At 44.8% G+C, this 21,155-nt stretch overlaps 1 protein-coding gene across 1 annotated transcript; it reads right to left on the bottom strand.

The window, feature by feature from the left end:
* Positions 1-8,475: 8,475 nt before the first annotated feature.
* On the bottom strand, positions 8,476-9,399 carry LOC104254924 (G-protein coupled receptor 55). The gene has a single exon (XM_009808823.2). It carries the CDS (start codon positions 9,391-9,393, stop codon positions 8,476-8,478), a length of 918 nt encoding a protein of 305 aa, XP_009807125.2. The 5' UTR covers positions 9,394-9,399.
* Positions 9,400-21,155: the final 11,756 nt, after the last annotated feature.

Genomic DNA, 21,155 nt, shown 5'->3' with positions numbered 1-21,155 from the left:
ACAGGTTTTTTTTTTCCTCTTCTTAACTATTATGCCAGAGGCACTACCACTGTCACCAATTGGCTCGGCCTTGGCCAGCGGCGGGTCCCTCTTGGAGCCGGCTGGCATTGGCTCTATCCGGACATGGGGGAAGCTTCTAGCAGCTTCTCACAGAAGCCACCCCTGTAGCCCCCAGCTACCAAAACCTTGCCACACAAACCTAATACAGAGACAAAATCCCAAATGTGGTGGTGTATTTAGGAAAGTACTTGAGGGTGGTTGGGTGTTTTTCTAAACAAAGCAAACCAGCTGTGGCAGAGGGCAGCAGGAGGAGAAAGGGCTGGTGCTGCAGCCTGCTCTCAGGAGATGTGCAGCACCACGAAGGGTGGCATTTCTTTGTCATTTGTCGTTGCTTCGTCATTTTAAAAAATGCGGTAGAAGTAGTAGCTGTCATGGTCGGAGTCAAACACTGGGCGGCAGCGAGCCCTTCCCAATGTGGATGTTGGATGTGACTTGCTCTTGCTGTGCTCTGATGTCAATGGTGTAGTTTGCAAGGAAACAAAAAAAAAACACCACACAAAAAAAACCACCACCAGAAAAAAAAAAAAAGAGGAAAAAAGCTGTCTTATGTCACCAAGGCTTACACAGGAAAAATTGCAAAGCTGTTGAGAGAAATACATGCAAAATACATGATTTATTCAAAGAGCTGTCACTGTATATACCTTTCCTTGGCGTCTTCCCTCTGGGCCCTTTAAGGCTAGAGTTTTCCCCATTGATGTAGCAGTGCTTTGCACAAGGCCTTAAATGCTCTCTGCCTTCTGCTGCAGGCACTGCCGACGGCTGCACCGCTGCTTGTTAGCTCGCTGTGCCGGCTCCGAGATGCTCCCTCAGCCCTCCATTGTCTCCCATTGCTGGCCTTCGCCCTCACTCGCTCGCCTTGGGTCGAGGGTGCTGTTGCCAAGATCTTCCAAAGGAGCTTTTCACAGCCGGCACCTGCCGAAAAGAGCTGCTGTTGTTTGCACCGCTCTTCTTTTTACTGCATTTTTCTTTCCTTCTTTTTGTAGTCTTTCTTTCTTAAAGTTTCTTTCTCCTTTAGAAGTTTGGTAACCGATGCTGAAAATTGTTCCCATCTAAGGGTGTGAATAGGAGCTAAGTGACAAAAAGTTAAAGCAAATTGGACACACACTTACTTTTGATTGCATCTACCAACTCCCACCTAGGGATACAAAAGCAAATCTAAAAATGCTCTGAAATTTTGTTTACAGTTTAAAGAGCAGCTGATACCTCTTGAAAAACCTTCAGCCCAGAAGGGTTCTGCTGCTTTGTCTCTGACTTGTCTTTGTTTCTCCTTCACTGTTCTTCCTAACGAATGCTATTTGCATGAAAAAAGGACCTTTGGTTTCTCAAGAGCTGATCCATCCCTATTGCTTATTCCTCATTTGAATATTGACTATTGGAGTCTGAGTCTGTCCAGGGAGTGCAATTAAATCAGACCCTCCAGACACTAATCCTCTGGGATACTGGGCCCATTTCCACAGCAACTGAGTGTGATACAGAAAAAGCTTTCTAACTTAAGGTGGATTAAGTATGCAGCAAAAGTCGAGCAAACGTGGTTGTAATGGAGAGTGGGGTGCCGCAATACAGAAGATGTAAGTTACATCAGCGAACTACCTTTCTGACAGGGATGCTTCCCCAGAGTCCTCCGAGGGGCAAATGCAGCTGTTAAAGAACTGAAATTTGCATGTGATCTGCTGCCCCTGTGCTCCTGTGGGCCACCCACAACATGGCTTTCCTCTGGTTTGTCACCTGCCATAGGCTTGCGGTGCCGCTTCTTCATCTCGTTGGATTTGGGAAACTTGCCTAATGGTACTTCATGCTGTCTTCATTCATTAATACTCAAAATGTCACAAGACTTTTCTAGGTGTCCTCGATCTGACCAGCGAAGTGCTTCTTTCCTCCCAGCTCCCTGTCAGGATGACCTTGAAGCTTTGCTGCTTTGACATTTTGTATGTATCCAAGAAAATAATAATTTGTACCCTGAAGGTTTTGCCAAAACTTTGTTAAGAGAGACTGTGACCTATGTGGTTCTGTTTACATCTGTGTTTAAAGGACATGTAAACATGAGGTGGGAGCTGGATTGTAAACCTGGTGTGACTAGGAAGAATGTCGAAAATAAGATTCTTGGAGGTATGCAGTGGAGTTCTGGAAAAACAAACACTTCATCCCATGCAAACAAAATACTTTTCAGTTTGGCAGTCTGGCTGCTTTGTTGTGCAAGTTAAGACAACCTGATAGATTTAAAGTTAGAATAGGTGTATTTTCCCATGGGATCAGATATTTGGTTGCCAAAAGGTGGGAGAGAGATTTGGGATGTCTTTTAAAGATGTTTTGTGATAGGTGTATATGGGCATCCCAAGGCAAGTGACACAGGCTAATTTGAGAGAGCGATAACCCATAATAGCATGAAGTATAATACCAATGTGAACGGTGTGATTATGTCCAGAAATGAAATCTAGGATAAGACTCAGTGATACTGCTTGGTTTCTGCCCCGTTGTTCCAAAAGAAGGGATTGTATTGTTCTTGCCCCTGTATTTTGTGTTGCAAAGGCGGTGGGCATTAAAGGTCTCACTATTGCTACTGAGTGTAGGGTTAAGTTTTGTCTTGCCATTATAGCATGGAGTTGGTTACAAATGCAAATGCGCCCAGCCCATTGCTTTACCTCCTCCCACTCCTGGTAGCCTAAATGTGTTTTTCTGAGGAATCATAAGGCAAGGTGTGTCAGGCTGTGGGTTTCCATTAAGTGTGATGTGGCTCCTTTCGTGTGATTTTTCTGCAGTGAGAGACGGGTGGAGGTGAGAGAGGCCCAGAATAGCCCATCCCCATTCAGTGGGAGGCTGGATGGGATACCCCAGGGCATCTCAAATGGGAGCAAACATGCCTTGTCACACAGCAGGGTCTTGCCCCAAGGTCCCAACAGGTCTCTGCGCAGCTGCAGGCAGGAGTGGCAGTGAGACCCTGAGCTGAGAGTGAGATGAAGAGTGTTTTATAGCTCAGGCTTTCTTTTATCTTCTCACTGCTCATATAAAATGGTCTACATAAACATATTTATTAGTAAGTTATTTTACTCTGCATGAGGGAAACAAATCTATCTGCAGGGTTTTACAGCCACACCGACCTTGGTCTGTCGCAAGTCCCATCCCTTTATTTCTGCCCCCTTCCAATTGCGACGGTTTTGAGCCACTGCACTTCCTATTACCGTGACTGAAGTCAAACAGGTCTCTGCTGTCTGCAACTTCTCGTGCTTTCCTAAGCTCCTCTTTAAACGGAATAAAGCTATTTCAAATAGTGACCTTCATTGTCTCAGATACTATGGCTGGCCGAGTGGGACCAGGTTAGATGCTGGTCTCTGGGACATGGCTTTACTTGTAGTCACAAAGTTAATACTTAACAGGGAATGGTCGGGATTGTGTTGGAGTGCTCTGAAGTGTAATCTAAACTGGATTTCCTGGGTTTGTAATGCTTAGTTTTGGATGAACAATTGCCTGGCAATGTTTATTAACTCTAAACTGCTGATACTTGCTCCCAGGTATAATCCCAGTTTAATGCCTTTTTTGTCTTGGAATAGAGAGAAGGATTAATAGGAATCTGTGGCATACAGCAGACATGAGGGTTTACATCCTTTGGTGTCTGCAAATGGCACTGATTCAGCTTTTCTTCCTGGGAAACATTTCCTCATAGATTTTTGGTTGTATCAGTATCTCACAGCAACTTTTTTATCATATTAGATGGTGTGGTAAATACCATTCTTATGGAGTAACAGTGTATCAAAATCAGAATAAGAACAATAAATGAGATAAAATGCAGGATAAACGGAGGAGTTGTAGGTGTCCTTTGCCTTTCACAGTAGCTAAAGACACTGATTCATTAGAGTTTGTTGCTATGTAATAGTTTCTCAGTGAGCAATAAACCTTATGGAGGGAAAAGTCTCAGTATTTCTAGGGAATTCAGTGTCTCAAAAAAGCTGATGGCAGAGGCATGTGAAAGGGAAGGAAGGATGAAGACAGGACTGAGTAAGGTGAGCTGGAGCACTTGATTGAATTGTAGTTTTGCACTGGCCAGTTGCAAATCTAGGAGCAAGCTGCACAGGTTGAGTTTTAGAGTCAGAGTATCCTCCCACTGAAACTGGACACGTCCAGGACTCTGCATGTCTCTGTCGCACCGAGATCAGCAATGGGAATGCTCAGTCACTATATTGTGTCACTTGGGACATTTTTGCTTCTTTATGAGACTTCCATCTCATACCACCAGTAAATGCAGCAGATGAAAAGAGCACGCAAACAGCTTTGCTGTGTGGGGAAATAACTGTGAAGTGAGCTGGGGTGTGATTTCTGCATGTGCCTATCTGTAGTACTCCACTTTCACAGCAAACTTAACTATTTCACACTTCTTGTCTTTGAGAGTATTTCCAGAGGGCTTCTCCTTAGCATCTAGAGTGCTACAAATTCATCTTTAGCTCATGGTGCTGTCTTTTGGCAGAGAAAACTAAGGACAATTTTAACCTTCTCTAGTGTCAATAGAAATGTTAAAACCACTTTGAGAGGAGAGTATGCCTATGAAAATTTCTATAAAAGCCTATGCATTTCACTTGAGACTTGCTTTTCTGAGGTTTTTCTCATCATCGCTGACCATCGATGGTAAATATTTTGTTCCATTCATTGTATGTGGACATCTTTCATAAAGCATAGAAGGCAACTGTGGAATCTGTAGGGGATACTGCATGCCTGGCGCCTGTGCTGATTCTTTCTTTTTGGGAGATGAATGCTTTGGTTGGGATTTCCGTGGTTACATGCAAATATCATCAGTGATGTTTTCTTGTAAACCTTTTCCCTTCCCAATCCAAACAGATACTTCCCCAGCCTGAAACACGAGATAACAGCTGTTCTAGAAGAAAAGAAATTTGGAAAGCTAAGGATAGATGTGCAGAGTTAGTGGATACCTAAATTTGAGCTTCACTGCTTTCCCAGGTGAGTGAGTCTTCAGGAAATAGGACATTTGGCTTGTTTAAGTGTGAAATAGCAAAGCTGCTGAAACACATGCCCAGTCTTTTACCTGGAAATAAGTGAGTAGGAAAGTTACTTAAGTGAATGCAATACATGCATGAATGTCTGCAAGACAGGTCTCTCGGCAAGAAATCTGGCAGCCTCAGGGTGCGTTTTGAGAAAGGCCTCTCAGATGAAATGGGTCGGTTGGCCTGAAGGGTGAAGTTCCCCGGCAGAGCAGCTTTACCACCTCCCAAGACCCGCTATGCTTTCAGTGCTGCTTTAAACCCTTTCCCTTGCACTATTCAAATGCAAAACCAAGTGCAAGTGGAAAAAGGTGCTCCATAACAGCTCTCTACCCCCCATTCTTATTCTTTCAGAATAAGTTAACAATTTTTAGCTAAGAACTGTATGTGTTAGGAATGAGTCCTCAGTTCTTAGGGGTGAATAATTTCCAAACAAATCCTGGGTTTTGCTTTCTTTTTTTCCTCAGATAAATCATCACCTGTATTCTGGAAAGCCTGTGATGGCTTTGGATTGCAGATTTTTAGGGTTTTTTTTCCCCCTCTTATTTCTTAGCATTCTATGCCTTTTAATATTCTCTTGGTGCAAACAGAAATCTCTGTAGTCTCACTAGATACCCGGTGTCATGATTTGGATATAAAGCCCTACAAATGAAAAAGCTGTTACAGCAACCCACCTGAGCAAAGAGAATGGATCAGACGACACCAGATTTGACCTGGAAGGTGAATGTTCAGAGGTCTACAAGCAATAAGATCCAGCAGGAACTTTTGAGTAGGAAATGCTGCCTTTGCAGAATTATCATTTCCCCCAGAAATCTAGAATGAAAGTTGTTACCCTGCCCTGATAATTAGTGCTCTCTTAGAGCTGGCAGAGGCACTGTGAGCCATGCGTAGAGGCAGGGAGCTCAGATGGTGGGTGGCTGTGCCCTGTCTGTGGGGAGGTAGTAGCTTTTCCACACCTCAGCCTGTCTGTTTCTAGAAAAAAAAATCAATGGCCAGAAATGCTGGAGAAGCCTAGGGGAGAGGCTTGGGAGAAGAAGAAATGCCTCAAGTGCTTTTAACTTGTCCTTCGTACAGTTTTAACTATGCTTGATTTGGTCAACATCCCTGCCTCTTCTAAGAGGTGTGTTATTGCTGAGGGAGGTAGCCAAGGCAAAAATTCCTAAATTTGGTATTCATCTCACTACTGTCTACCAGCACTCTAAATGAAATTACAGTGCAAGTTACTTTTATGATCTGTGGGACCAAGGGCAGCAGGATAACAAACAAATAAGAACAGGCATACTTAAAAATGGAAAAAAAGCTGAGCAACAGGAAGTGTAAAACTACAGGTGAGCTTCTAGTCTCAGTTACAGCAGTATAAGCCCAAAGTCATGTCAGTAAAACTAATGGAGCTGCCTCAGGCTATAGAAATGCAACTGAGATCAGTTTCCTCATATACTTGGGCATTTTCTGCCTCCTGAGGTTCTGACAAAATCCCTGTTCCCTATGTTCAGGCATTATCCGTTAAAGTGAAGGCCCTCTTGGCATGGCCCACTGCTTTGAAATGTAAAATAAATCTTCTGCATCAGCACTATTTTATTCTATTATTTGTTAATTCTGCTTCCAAAAGGACTCTGAAATCTCAGTGGTAAAACCTTTGTGTCTACTGAAGTGCAGTTAGTTAAGGGATAAGTTATGAATAAGGAGATGATGAGGATTCGGTGTCTGCTGGCAGGGAAGCTAGTCAGATATTCTGAATTTACTGAGGGAGTCAGTGGAAATGGCAGTTGATACAGAGAGGGAATTCTTGCTGGAATATCCTTGTGGGTTTTATTTTCATGCACTTGGACATAATCAGGACATGGCTGGTGTAAATGCACAGCCCTTGTATCCCCAGAAGCACGATTCATTGGCTGAACACCAAAAGGACTCTGTAAACACCAGCACACGCTTATGTCTATGTCGGGTCAGTGTTTCCCTCCTCAGTAACTGGACTTCTTTGGTACAATCTCATACATAGATATAGCGACTTCAAAAAAATTTCACTTTTACACACTAGAGTCTCCACAGGCAGAGTCGCTAGCTCAGGGAAGAAATCAATACACGGTTTATGCATTATCCTTCTCAGGAATACGGAGAGAAGACAGATCAAAGGCTGGGATTAGTATCTCTGCCTGGAAGATACACTGCCAGGATCCAGCTCAACATGGATATGAAAACTAGTTGCTTCGGTTGTCATCATCCTCATCGCTCAGGAAAGTGGCAGCTGGCCGCTGGGGTAGTTGTAAGGGCAGCAATGGGGGTCCCCAGAGCAGGGAGCTGCCTCTCTCCAGGCTGGGAGCATGTTGTCAATCAGTTTATCTAGACGCCTGTGAGCACTGATAAGAAGTAGCTGGCTGGCATGTTAGGCTCCTGTTGGTGGATTTTTTTTTTTTTTTATTGCCTTGTTTGTTTGGGAGGCGGTGGTGCTCAGCTTGCTCTGAGGTCTGAAAGGTTGCTTTCCCCCGGCTCCTATGTTGCTGGCTGCTGCTGTAGGGATCAGGGCTGCTCTTATCTTATCCCCCAGTAAGGTGGGGTTTTTTCCTTCAGAGCCATGTGTTTGCCACTATGTTGGACTCAGGCTTTTTATTTCATGCTCTTGTTTGGTTTGGCTCTGTTCATGAAACAAGGTTTGTAACCAAGCAGGAAGGAACAGATAGGTGAAAAGCCTGCGAGCCGGAGAGGAGCTGGTGAGGAAGCCTGGAACTGGGATAGGCCATTAACATGAGCTGCTGGCAATATGAGTTAGAAGTGCGATGTGGTAGGCAAAGGACCTGTCGCTAAAACAAGTGTTGCACTTTGCAGAGCAAGTCAGCCAATGGAGGAATGGCATGGAGATCTTGCTCTACCCATGTTAACCTAAAGATGCCTTTGGATTTAGAGTTACAATAATTTTATTTTTTTAAATAGCATGTGCAAATCTAAACCTGACAAGTGTGCACATATGGGAGCACAAGCATACGTGATCAGGGCAGGGGAAGCAACAGAATTTAGTCTAAAGCTTTTTACCATAAACTCTAAGTCTCTGTTTCTCAGCAGCCCAAGCCTGTAGTGACTGAAGGCCTGGGGAGGTTTGCAGCTGCCATATAGACAGGGAGGCTGAAAGATGCTACCACATATAAGTGAACAATTTTTTTTCAAAGTAAAGAGGAATCACATCCAAAGAGATATGCATCACCATTTATAGGAAATAATTCAATTTTTTTTTACCCATAAATGCTAACAGAAAACATTATGGAAGTAAATAAGTTAGGAGCAGTCTCCTGGGAATGGACTTAGTTTTGTTTTTTATGAAAAATTTTCAGACCTGAATATTTAAAGTAAATTGCTTAGATAAGTAGTTCAGGACCTTGCACTTTCCATGAAAGCATCTCCACATATCATCCCAAGTAACTAACATGCAGCACATGGATCAAGGCTTTCGCGTGGCTGTTTTTTCACTGTTTTTTAATGGGCCTTCCAAGGACTCCTTTAAAACAAAATAATAACACACCCCATCAAGACAGCAGTTCAGGTTTGCCCAGCAAAGGGTGACCTGAACAACATCTCGTAGCACTTTCTGAAAACTGGGGTGAATGATGTTATTCTTCACCAAAAAGTACATGAAGTATGCCACATGGTAAGGCGTGAAACAGACCAAAAATGCCACAAGGTTTGTCACCACTATCTTTTCCGCCCTGGTGGTTTGTGTTTGGGGGTTGTCTGATTTTCTGTGCTTTCTCAAACACCTGATGGTCTGAACAGTGCAGAAAGTCATGGCTGCCATGCTGCCGAAGAAGGTAGTCTCCAAGGCGCTGAACAAGCCTGCATTTTCCCACGTGCTCTTGGCGAAGTTATGGAAGCAGGATGAGATGTTGAGGCCCTCTCCATGCAGTTGGAAAGTAGAGACTGTCCCAGCTGAAGTGCCCAGGCAGATGACAGCACAGACCATAGCAGCTTTCTTGGTGGATCGCAGCGTGGGAGCTGTGAAGGGGTGCCGGATAGCGATGTACCGGTCTACACAGATGCAGAAGGAGATGAGGATGCTGCCGTACATGTTTACAAAGTAAAGACTCTCCAAGGTGGAGCAAAACACAGACCCTAAGTTCCAGTTGTCCTGAAGGTGGTAGGAAATTATTTTAAAAGGAAGAGTAAACAGCAGCAAAGTATCCAGGAAAATGAGGGCTATCATGTAGACCGTAGATTCTGACAGCTTTTTAACCTTAAAAAACAGGAACGACAGAGCCATCCCATTGAACAGCAATCCCAGGGTAAACGTGGGGGTGTACATGATGAGCTGGAACAGTTCCACGGTCGCACTGATATTGCTCTTGGCATGGGTGTCATTCATATCTCCGGGTATGCTGGAAGAGAAGAAAATCACCTTCACCACAAGGAAGGATGCAGATCGCATTTAAGACCCGATACAAAGGCCAATGAGGTCTCTGTGTGTCCACAGATCTGGAGATGCTTTTTCCTCTTGGGCTGCTGTGTGCTGAATTGCAGCTCCCAGTAACATGGAGCTGCACAGTGCCAAACGATCTTGGGGCAAGGTTGTGCCTCAAGGAGGAGCAAGTCTTTCTGGGGTCCAAGCCTCACTTGCACTGTTACCTCTTACCCCAAACTGTGCTGCCCTATAATTTAGGCTAGGCAAAGTATAGATGTGACCACACCATCCCCTTGGAGTGATGCAATCTCTTTGCAGAGCCAGGGTAGCAGCCCCTGATTTTAGGGTTACTTGGATTGTGGGGATGGAGGCAATTGGTTGGATTGGATTTCCTGAATCAAGCTATTGTAAGAGACCTTGGGGAGCCAAGAGAATGAGGGTCCGTCGTATTTATTAATGTGGAGATCCCAAACAGTCATTGCCATCCTGCACCCTCTCCCACTGCCACTAGGCAAAGAGGGATTGTGATTACAGCTGGCCCTTCTGACAAGCTTGCTAAAAAGAGGCAGGTAGGAAGTTTCAAACAGGCTATTTCTAGCAGAGGTTAAGTCTTTAGAAGAAGAATGATATTTAAGAACCCAACCTTTTGCCTAAACCAGCCAGACTTACCACAGTGGATAAATTTCTATCTGCAGAGACAGCAGTTGCAGAAAACATGCAGCTGGTTTCTCCTCCAGAAAGAGGGAACCAAAAAAGTCGAGGTAGGTGCCCTCCAAGCAGGGGTCATGAAGTAGTTCTCTTCTTTAGAGAAAGGGTGCTGGATTGATCCTGCCCTCAGACTCTCCTGGTAAGGACTGGGAAGGCTCTCATTGGTTTCTGCAGTGCTGGTCTCAGCTGGAATTGCTTACAAATGCAAATGCACAGGAATACCTGGTCCTTTCTTCCAGCCAGTTCTGTCACAGCAACTGTAACCTGTAAATAAAGCCTTTCAAAGATCTTTATGTCAGCGCCCAGAAATTACTTTCGTTTGCCGTTCTGTAATTGTTACTGCTTCGACCTAGTGCCTTTGCTACACGAGTTACTGATCCCGATGCTGTTTTCATTTCAGATTTGCCAACTGGTTGTCAACTATGCAGTAAAAGTTCCTGTTCTGCAGATCAAGTCAGTCCCCCAGTGTTTCAGAGGTAAGCTCTCCCATGCTGTGGTTTGAGAGAGATCAGGATCAGCAAAAAGGAAACTTATTTCTTACTTAAAAAATAACAATTATTGGTAGGAAGCAAGAGCAGGTTGGCTGTTTGCTCCTTAAGGGCACACTGATGCCAGATAGATGATTCTGTAAGTTACTAGTTTACATTCCAGCAGTGAGAAAACCAGCTCCAGAAACCCAGCCGGGTGAGGAGAACGGGGTGCTGGCAGGGCTGGGGGTGCTGGCAGGGCTGTGGGTGCAGGAGAGCATACCTCTGACAGGGGCAGGGGCAGGGATCCAACTGCAGCTTCTGCCCTGCTGTAGCAGGTACAGGTTTTATTCAGGTCCCCGCAGCAGGCAGTGCTGCTGGCTGCGTAAAGCACTTAACAGCCTCTCTCCTTCCACCTCCAGCACCTTCCACTCTCCAGCACAGCTCTCCGTAAGGCATGGGGGGACGTGGCTCAGTGGGGCAGCAATCCTGTCAGCAGCACCCGCTCTGCTGCCGTCTGTGAGGGACCGAGAGAATTCTGAGGGGAAATAATGAAATTCCCTTGACCAAATAAAAAAGGACAGGAAAGGCTGAGTTTGTGAAGCGCTTGGGGATCTGAGTGGCTGGAGGGGAGAAGCACCCCTTGTTAGGCTGGAAGTTGCTCACTGCCCGGTAGTCAAACCCTCCCGCAGCCACTGGGCTGGGGAGTTTGCTGGGAGCTGGGTTGGGTCCCTGAACCTCTGGATTTAGGTGGCCCGTGGCAGACGAGGGGTTACATTGGTGACCTGGGCAGAGATACTGCCCGGTACAAGAGGGTGGCCTAGGCTCAGCAATGTGCTGCTCTCCTGCAGAGTCCCCTTCGTGGAGTGAAGCACTGTGAGTCTAACGCTGGGAGGGAACGCATTACTGAGAGCCAAAGGGATGAAAAGCTAATTAAGGAATTACTGAAAAGTAATAAATATTGACAAAGTTCTTTACTTCATTGCCTCTGTAGGAGATTTCATTAGTCCTTTTTTTTTTTTCCCTTTTTTTTTTTCCCAGTCCTTTTTTTTGTTTGTTTTATAGTGTGTCTAGGAAATTCTGGATCTGGAGAAATAAAATCTCAGCTTCTTATCAAGATTTTCACCTGAGAAAAATCTAGTTATGATAAAAAGTAATTTTAGACTAGAGTCTGTTGTGTAGATTTATAAACAAAACAGAAAAAAATATTATTTAAAGCATAAATGCAAAGGGTAGCTCTGCTCATTCTTAAAAAAATACTATGTAGATATGCTATAAGCAAAACAAGTTATGTAAAATATACTTACTTTTCAGATCTTGTAGCAAGAAGAAAGCTTTTAAGGCAAGGTTTCACTACAATGAAATATTCTTTTTTGTCATCTTACCTTTGGGCTGTCTCTAGCTCCGGTTGTTGACTTTTTCTCCTCAGCTTGTGTAATTCTCAAGTCTTGTGTTTTCTTTTAAGGTGGTGGAGTGAGCTGCATGCAAAGTAACTGCTTGTCAGGATGTCAGAAAGCACGAAGTGCTGCTGCTTTTTGTTTCATCACATATGTCCATTACAACATCGGTCTCCCCACGCTGTATCTGCATACACGCACTATGTACATAGTATGTCACACAGAGCTCATTTAAGGATGTAAATACATGGCTTTGTGGGGCTAGCGTCTCTGTGAGTCACACATTCAAAACAGTCTCCAGTAACAGAGAAGGAAATTCTGGCCCTATAGACCTTTCTCTGATTTTTTTTTTTCTACAAGACATGATTTTATTCATTGTATGTAACATCTGTGGGTTGAGTGTTAGCTGTCAAAATGTGCTTTAAGCTAAATCCTGAGCTATCACTGTCATTGTTTCCTTTACTTTTCATGATACCAAAAAGGAAAAAGAGATCATTGATTTTTTCAGTGGTGATCTGATATGTTCTTTTCAAGTTGGTATTTTAAAAAAAGGCAAGGGTTACTCTTAAATCTGTGTTTACTCCTAGGGAGCAGGGAATCTACCCATGGGAAGTGTCAGGCACTGATTTGGTCCAGGGGGAAAGGGAAAAAAAGATTTTTTTTTTTTTTTTTTTCTCCCCTGTTGTATGCGTGTTTGCAATTTTCTTATCAAAGGGGGAAAGAAAGGCCAGAGGGGTAGTTTTGCTTGGTCCTCTGCATACCCCTTAAGTATCAAAACTGAGGATTACATTGGCTGAATTCAAACTGTACATCTGTGAGAGAGATGGCGGATAGGAGATGAGAGAAAAAAATAGTACTTGGAGTTTCCCCATGGTATTTTAATTGAAATTACTCTACTTAAGGCAAAAAAGAAACACCACCAAGGGGAAAAAACATGATAGAAGGTCTGAGTGAACAATACCTCATTGCATTCCTCAGCTAGGTTTCAGTTCTGTGTATCCAGTGATGGTCTTGTGACCGTGACTGCCTTTTCGATATCAACAAAAACTCCCACACAACACAGGCAGGCATGACTACCATGAAAAGGCATTTGGGGCCTGAGGCAGCCTGGGTGGTGGGAACCGAGGCTGCCGTGAGCGCAGGACATAAGCCCAGCTGCCCGTGTGCTCTCTGTGCTCCTGCCCTGGTTTGGGGTTTGCACATCCCAGTTCTGACACCAATGCTCGGAGCAGATTCTCTCTCTTCCCCATTCAAGGTTTTCCCCTCACACCCTTGGAGCTTTCTCTTCTCTCTCATTTTCTCTTTGATACTCATATTCTCATGCCACCTGAGCGCTGCCCACCTGCCCAGAAGCGTGCCTCCCTGGGTGCGCTTGCTGCACAGTGCCCTGTGTGGCTACACGTCTAGAGAAACACGCTTTGGAAAGGGGAGCAGTGGCAGGGTTGGCATGTCACAGTCTAGCCACCACCAGCGGTTGGTCTGCTTTTTTTTCCAGCAAACATCCTTGTGAGTTTTTTAGGGAGGGATCTGAGGAGAAATGGCCAGGAAGGCATGCTGGGGGTACAAATGTGCTTGGGACAAGATGTGAAGGCTCCTCTCCCTTCAAAATCACAAGGGTAAAAAAGGATGATGCTGAGGGCTGATAGTGAGAGGAAAATGAAACTGAGTGAGTAGCATAATGGAAAAGCTGGAATAGTCCGTGAAGGACTCTCAGACTGTTGATTCATAACTTAACTTGTGATGCAGGGGTGAGGAAGCTGTGGGCAGCCAAGGTACTTTTCTTTTCTTGCCGCAGGACCTACTCTGTGATAATGGGACGTGACTTACACTAAGTCCTCAAGACCAAGTGTGCTGTCCCTTTTCTTGCAGACGGGGGAGAAGAGAGCTGCACCCTGCAAACTGTGCTCTGTCCTTGGTGCCTCTGTGCATGTCACCCATGCCACCAGCATGCAAAGCACCTGCTGCTTCGTGCGATTTCAGATGCTGAATGCATCATCTTGTTCCTTTTTCATGACAAAAGAGCTGTTTCACGTGCATTTTTTTGCTAGTATTGAGGACTTTGCCATATCACCGCTGCCACATAGACCTCCTCTTCAGGCTGTGCATGCATCCCTGGGTGGCAACCAGTGAAGCTCTGCTGATTCCCTGTGCTTGTCCTTGGGGTCAACCTTCTCCTTGCAGTGCCAGGCTGTGCCAGCCATCCCAAGACACTGCTGGTCCATTGCTGTGCCCTGACACTGGATGGCACCACTGACAGCAGCGCCATGGTCTTGGCTCTTCAGTTGTTGGTCCTGGGTCTTAGGAAGAGCATCAGTATGGGGCTGCTGCTGCTGACATCCTTCCTGGCTAAATCAGTAATTATTGCACCGCAAAGGGTTGTGCAGTGGAGGCATGGTGGTTTTTTTCTTGATCTAAATCAGAGTCTAACCAGTGAGAAAAATATTTGCTTTGCTTGAGAAGGGAGAGCATCCACTGCTGTGATCCCCTTGCTTTCTTCCTTGATTTCTCCCAGATGCTCTTCAAGTCTTCTCCACTTTTCAGTTTCATTCACCTCCCCCTGTCCTACCATGTCCCCAGGCCCCTGGATTTTCTCATCTTTGAAGGCCTGCTCTAGCTCTGTGCTGGGGAGGAGGCTTTGGAAGCCAGCCAGAAGAAAGCAGCAGGAGGTTGGGCAGCAGAGGCCATAACAGCAACATGTGGAGCCTTGGGATGGTCCCAGAGAAACTTTTACTGCTAGAGTGTGCTTGGTTCGGGTTGCCATGGGGGGCTGAGAGCATGTCTGAGCTCCCTGGACTGCTATGAGGCCTTGCTGGGTGGCACCTAGGAACACCAACCTCTCCCTGCAAGCCACCTGGGACATGGGCCGGGAGGCTATTGGAGCTTGCTCCTGCCTGCATGGGCCACGTACTCATCTTGGGCTATTGTAGCATCCCACCAGGGCTGCCTGCAGCCTCGGGGTGAGCCAGAACTGGGATGAAATGTCCCATCACCCAAATCCGGTGGCTATGCAGAGCCGTTTGTTATTGAGTTGCTCCATCTCGTGGCTACAGGGGAAATGAGAAACATGGCTTCAGCCCTATGATGTCTCTGTCTGTGGTTGATCACCAGGAGGAACAGCTTATCCTGTCGTTCAGACAGCTTATCCCTCAACTTGCCTCCACCAGCTGAGCACTAGACTCCTTGTCTTCACCGGCCTCTGTGTTTGCTCCACCATCCACACGGTGAACATCCCAGGAGTGATGAGAAACGGAGAGCTAAAAGCTCTGATAGTCATGGGCAGAGAGGGCCAAAGCACGGAAACGGCCGAAATGGAGCTTTTCTGCAGAGGAAGTGGCCCTAAGTGCTGCCTACGTGTTGCTGGTGAGGCTGAGAGGCCAGGGCCAGAAAGCTGCTGTGCTGGTACAGACGTCTGACCCCAAGTGATGGCCTTCTCACTGGTGTTTAGTGCCCTCTGGAAGGACCCTACAGCTTGAGGGAGGCACCAGCAAATGTTGGCTGTGCACCAGAGCCAAGAGTGTCCCAGTGGAGAAGGGTCCTTTCAACGCTGGAGGAGCTAAATCTGCTGCTTGGGAGAGCAGGTGAGCTGATTTCTCTCTTTGAGCCCTGACATGTTTAGTTTTGAAGTGATCTAGTATTTGTTGAGAAGCATGTCTCAGTTTCCACAGAGAAATCATCTGAGGATGCTCCCATGGGACTCCTGAGGCCAGGTCTGCAGGGTAGGTATTTTCTGTGTCAGTGCTCTGAGACTGGTGAAATGTGAATAAACCCAAAGGAAAAGAAACTCTTTTCCCCAAATCTTCTACTGCATTCTGATCTAAGGCCCAGGCAATTCCCCTATGTCCTTATTTTGCTAACTCTCAAGCTGCAGCACCAACAGCAACAACTTGGTGGAGATCTGTCTCTTGTGTTGCAGTTATTGCACTTCTAGTTATTCTCCGACTCCACAGAGCAGGTGTTCAAGCGGGTCTTGCACACCGCGGCTGAGGGCCGTACATACCACATCACAGCATATGCATCTTTCCAGCCTAATGACTGAGTCATTTTGACACTTAAAAGGTATTTTTATATTTTTTTTCCTACTCAAACCATTAGCTACACTGGGCTTCAACTCATAGTTACCTTTGAAAGACTTGAGACAGCATTTTCATAAATCAATTGTTTCCCAACAGATCGTACAAACCTCCAAACCATAAGACACCCTCCCTCCCCCGGCATGATGAGACAGGCACTTCAGCTGTAATTTTGCAAGGTGGGAAAAAAATCAGTTACTGAAGATGATCAAGGAGATCTCATTTTATTTTTTGCAGTGCTGAAGTGCACATACAAGTCTAGGAAAGTAACTGCATAACTGGACCTCCTTTCCAAAAGGCACTCGTACACATTTTGAGCCAACTGGGCTGCTCGTATGACTGAGGAACTGCCTCCTTCTGGGGTGCACCCCGTGGTGACCAGGAGAGTCTCGATCAGACCCCACATGGCTCACGGCTCCATTTCTTCTTAATGGGAAAGGTCAGTTTTCCTTGCCTCGTTTCTGGGGTCTGTGTAATGGCACAGCGTGCGTGTGTGAGAATTTGTTAGGCATATTTAGGACAGCCCTCGTGGTGGGGAGGGAAGTTCATTGAATGTCATTATGAGAAAATACTTAACTGAAGAAGAACATAAGAGTCATTTTAGGCAAGAGAAAAAGTGTGTCTAATATGGTATCCTGTCTTTGACTGAAGCCAGCAGTGGATGTTTACGGGAAGAGCTTAAGAAACTGCGTTCCCATTGTTGACAGTGCTTCCAGCAATAAGCAGTGTAGAAAATAAGGAAAGCTTGATCATAAAGGCTCTCTTAGTTAGGTTCTAGACTTTCCTCTTCCCATATCCCACAGTGTTTTTCTACTAAGGCCTTCCACATATATGCTATGCATTGAACATGATATGCGCGTGTCTATTTAGCAGACAAATCTAGCATCTTTATGCTGAAAATACCAAAATGTTTTATCCCTGTATCTTTAGTATTTTAGGGAGCCAGTTGGATATTGATGAACTGTATTACCTAACAACTGCTGCTTCAGGAACATTTCTTAAAAAAACCAAGCAAAACAACAAATTGTGCGATACTACAACTTAAATTTTCCAGTGTTTAGTAGAGGTCGCTTGTTTGTTAGAATTGCTCAACAGAAAAAGCAGGTAGATTGCCAGCTGAATCACAGTTTCCGGTCTTCCTAAGGTAGCAGAAATTGAAAGACAGCAAACCTCTGAGTTTAGATAATTAGCATGAAGAGATGAATTATTTAGAAATGCAGTGACAGCAGTGAGAATTTGGCAACAACACTTTTCCCTGAATTTATATTGATAACGTATTCCTCAAAGGAAATATTTTTACAAAATTACACATTTCCAAAAGACTTATTTAGGGAAAAAAAATTGAAACTTAAAAAAAATTTTTTTTAATTAAAATTCATTTTGCTTTCTCTGTGTTCTGCTCTATTACTTAATTATGTAAACTGCATGTACCATTATTGTGCCAAACGTCAACTCATGGTCTACTATATAATGTTAACAGGCCAGCAGCAATGCATACGTTTATTATATCATAACGTAGTAGTAAGATTTAACTTTGCTATCACCAGAGGTAGAGTGCACAGAGGATTTGGCTGTTAATGAAAATCCCTCTCTTCTTGTTGTATGCATAGTTGGACATGTCAGTTTGGTGCTTCACTAAACTTACAACCTGTTTATTAAGTATTAGCTCTGCCGAGCATTGTGCTGATGAGGTGTGGTGTTTGCTGTGCCTAAACAGACCACTTCTAGGGTGATTTGGGTGTCTACACAGGACGTTGCAATGAACCATGGCAGGCTTGCCTGCTTGACACTGTCAAGTTTGAGGTTTTCTCTCCTCTCCTAAATGTAACTGTTCTGGTGTCATCTGGTAGTGTAGGTAGGGTCTGTTATCTTTTCCATTTTACATGTGGGGAATTGAAGCAGAGATAAGCAAAAGGACTTTCAAAGGTGATACAAAACAACTGCAGTGGAGTTCGGTTTCCCATATCCAGACACCTCCCTCCCAATGCCAACACACTATTTTTAGACTGTTCCTTTCTAGGGCCCAGCTCCCTGTCTGCAGCCCAGGAGACACAGCATTGCACCAGTCATGTCTGGATATTCACACACCTTCTAGAAGTCCTTCTTCAGAAATAATTTGTATGTCTGCCCTTTCATATTCAGAATTAACTATTCTCGGCAGGTAAGTGTTGAAACTTTGTTGAAACCACGTAGTAACACGCAGAAGAAGTAATCAAGAATATGGCAACATGTATTTAATGTAATTTTCCATATATATGTGATTCATTTGAATCTTTCAGTCTTTCTATTTAATTTCAGTAACATTTTAGTTAGGGTGAGACTGTGTATGTGTGATAAAAGCATAGTGTCTCTGCAGTTATACTCTGTGCAGATTTCAGCAAGGATTAAGAGAAGAATATCTTTTTCTCCCTCCTTTTTTCTGTAGCTGAACTTGGGAAGTGGTGGCCTTCAAGCAGATCTTGCACTGTTGTGTGTTCATGGTATGGTGTTTGTGCAGAAGCACTTATCGTTTATTCACCTAAATTATGGAAATTTGCTGAGCCCTCATAGATCATAATTTCTTTTTCCATTATTATTCCTTTTAAGATGATACAGCTTAGAGAAAGAATCTGTACTTCTAAATAGTTGGTTTCTTTGGCCAAGCGTATCTTGTGCATTTAGCAGAAGGCTTTCTTCTTTTCGCGCCTTGCCAAGCACAATTTTTCTCAAGACAGGCATAGGTGCTGAAACACCACTTTGATTACGCTAAAGCCTATTGCAGTGCTGCTGATGGTTTTTAGACTACTGTTAAGCAGTGGTGTTAAGCATTTGCTTTCTTCTATGTGAAACATGCGTGAGACATCCCACGTGTCTCTGAATCATGGAAAATAGTCTGCACATTTTTGTTTCCTTTTCACACATTTGTAATTTGCTTACCTTTGATACAGTATTTTTTTTTTTTCTGAGGCGCTGATTTTTGGAGCTTTGGTTGTTAACAGCGAGAAGTTTATGCAGAAGGAAGTCCATTCCCTCATTCCTTTCATGTTCAGATGAAAGGCAGAGGAAGAGGAAAACTTCTGATAGCTTTGTGTCCCTTGTCGTTACCATTTGGCATTGGGTACCTTTGCAAGAGCTAGCTTCTGAGCTGCTCTCCTGAGGAGAGGTACTGTGCAATAACTACATTTGAGTGCAGAAAGGGAACTCTGAAATTCCACACTGACAGACTTGGGGCGTCGACCACCTCTCTAGCAAGCCTGTTCCAGTGTTTGACCAACCTCTCAGTAAAGAAATGCTTCCTAATGTCCAGTCTAAACCTCCCCTGGCGCAGCTTTGAACCATTCCCATATGACCTATCACTGGATACCAGGAGGTAGAGATCAGCACCTTGCTCTCTGCTTCCCCTCCTCTGGAAGCTGCAGAGAACAGTGAGGTCGCCCCTCAGCCTCCTTTTCTCCAAACTAGGCAAACCCAAAGTCTTTAGGTGCTCCTCGTAGGACATTCCTCCCAGCCCTTTCACCAGCTTTGTTGCCCTCCTCTGGACACATTCAAGGACCTTCACATCCTTCTTAAATTGTAGGGCCCAGAACTGCACACACTATTCAAGGTGAGGCCGCACCAACACTGAATACAGTGGGATAATCACCTCTTTTGACCGGTTGGTTATACTATGTTGAATGCACCCCAAGATGTGGTTTGCCCTCTTGGCTGCCGATGACCTTGTGGACATCTTCCCATTGCCTGGCATCGAGGCTGATGGAAGGAGAGCTCCTCATGGGATGGGGCAGAGAGGGGCCCTTCTGCAGGACGGTTGGGACAGGACCCAGGGACCCTGGCGCACGTGTTGGCCAGGACTTTGCAAGGCAGTTTGAGCAGTGGTCGCTGGCTTGTTCCTGTCTTGCAGGCTGGCACCAGTGCTTGTTGTAAACCAAAGCAGCGGACCAACATGCCTCAAGAAGCTGGTCAACTAGCAGCCCTATGGTTTGACAGTGTGAATAGACCCCTCAGTGTTGGTTTACCTCTAAAATGAGGAAAGTGTGAGGATTCATGTTTGTGGGGTAATACGTACAGAATAGTTTTGCTGTCACGTTGTCCTTAGAAAAGCATTTGTTGAACGACATTCAGGATGTAACTGTCAGACTTAGAAGTGTGTTCAGAAAAGCACGCAGCAAATGGCATGTTTAATCCTCTGAGCCCGTCATACTGCAGAGTCTGGGGAGATAAAGGTTCAACCATTGTCTCAAGAAATAACCTGTAAAATAACCTGATCTAAGGGAAGTGGTTCTTCCTAATACCCGTAATACCCATTGTTTTGCATCTTTGTATTGTTCCATTGAATCCTACTAAGTTGTTGGCTTTGAGACAAGAAGAAATGCAATTTAATAGAATGTGGGTTGGTTGTTTGGTTTGGTTTGGGGTTTTTTTTGTTTTTTTCTTTTTTATACTGTGGAAGTGGTGGTTTTTGATCAGGAGTGATGGAGCCTCTGCTTGCTGTCTGTCTGCACATACTCGTGGGGAGAGACATGACACAATGGAAGGGAAAGACAGAGGAAAGGGGTTTGATGGCCTTTGTGCCTTTTTACAGGGATTCAGCTGAAATTATGAGGGATTTTTTGTCCTTATATGCTTTCTTTACGTTTTTCCGTCTGTCCTCGCTGCAGGTGTGTGCAGGGTGTTTCTGCCCTGCAGAACTAGGGCAGGGAGAGGTTCTGTACTCTAAGGTAGCCTTTGTATCTATATGTAACTATATGCTATAGTATGTATGCAGAGTCAGATATGTAGTCCCTATACAAAGGGGCCCACATGGCACCACAACCTGGGTTTTAACCGAACGAAGGGAGAGCCCCTGCTCCTGCCCTCTCCTTCTTGCCATCTCCCCCCTTCTCTTTCCACTGGCCATCTCTTCCTTTCCTCCGGGGTTTTTATGCAGGGGCTGAGGCTGCACCATTCTGTGCCTTTTGGGTTTTTTTCTGCGCCTTCAGTGAAAAGTTTAAAGGGCTTTTAGCAGACAGCATTTGCTGTGAGTTTAAAAATGTCTGTCTTCCTGCCTGAAAATGGAGCTTATTTAACTGCCAATTTTGTACAGTGATATGCATATGCTTCAGACT

Source organism: Gavia stellata, chromosome 11 (assembly GCF_030936135.1).
Source record: "Gavia stellata isolate bGavSte3 chromosome 11, bGavSte3.hap2, whole genome shotgun sequence".
NCBI classification, from domain to species: domain Eukaryota; kingdom Metazoa; phylum Chordata; class Aves; order Gaviiformes; family Gaviidae; genus Gavia; species Gavia stellata.
Note: the sequence above shows the minus strand (reverse complement) of the source record. Positions and strands in the feature narration are given on the sequence as shown.

Excerpts from the sequence above, each read along its gene's own strand:
- LOC104254924 (XM_009808823.2), bottom strand. The coding sequence starts at position 9,393 with ATGAATGACACCCATGCCAAGAGCAATATCAGTGCGACCGTGGAACTG.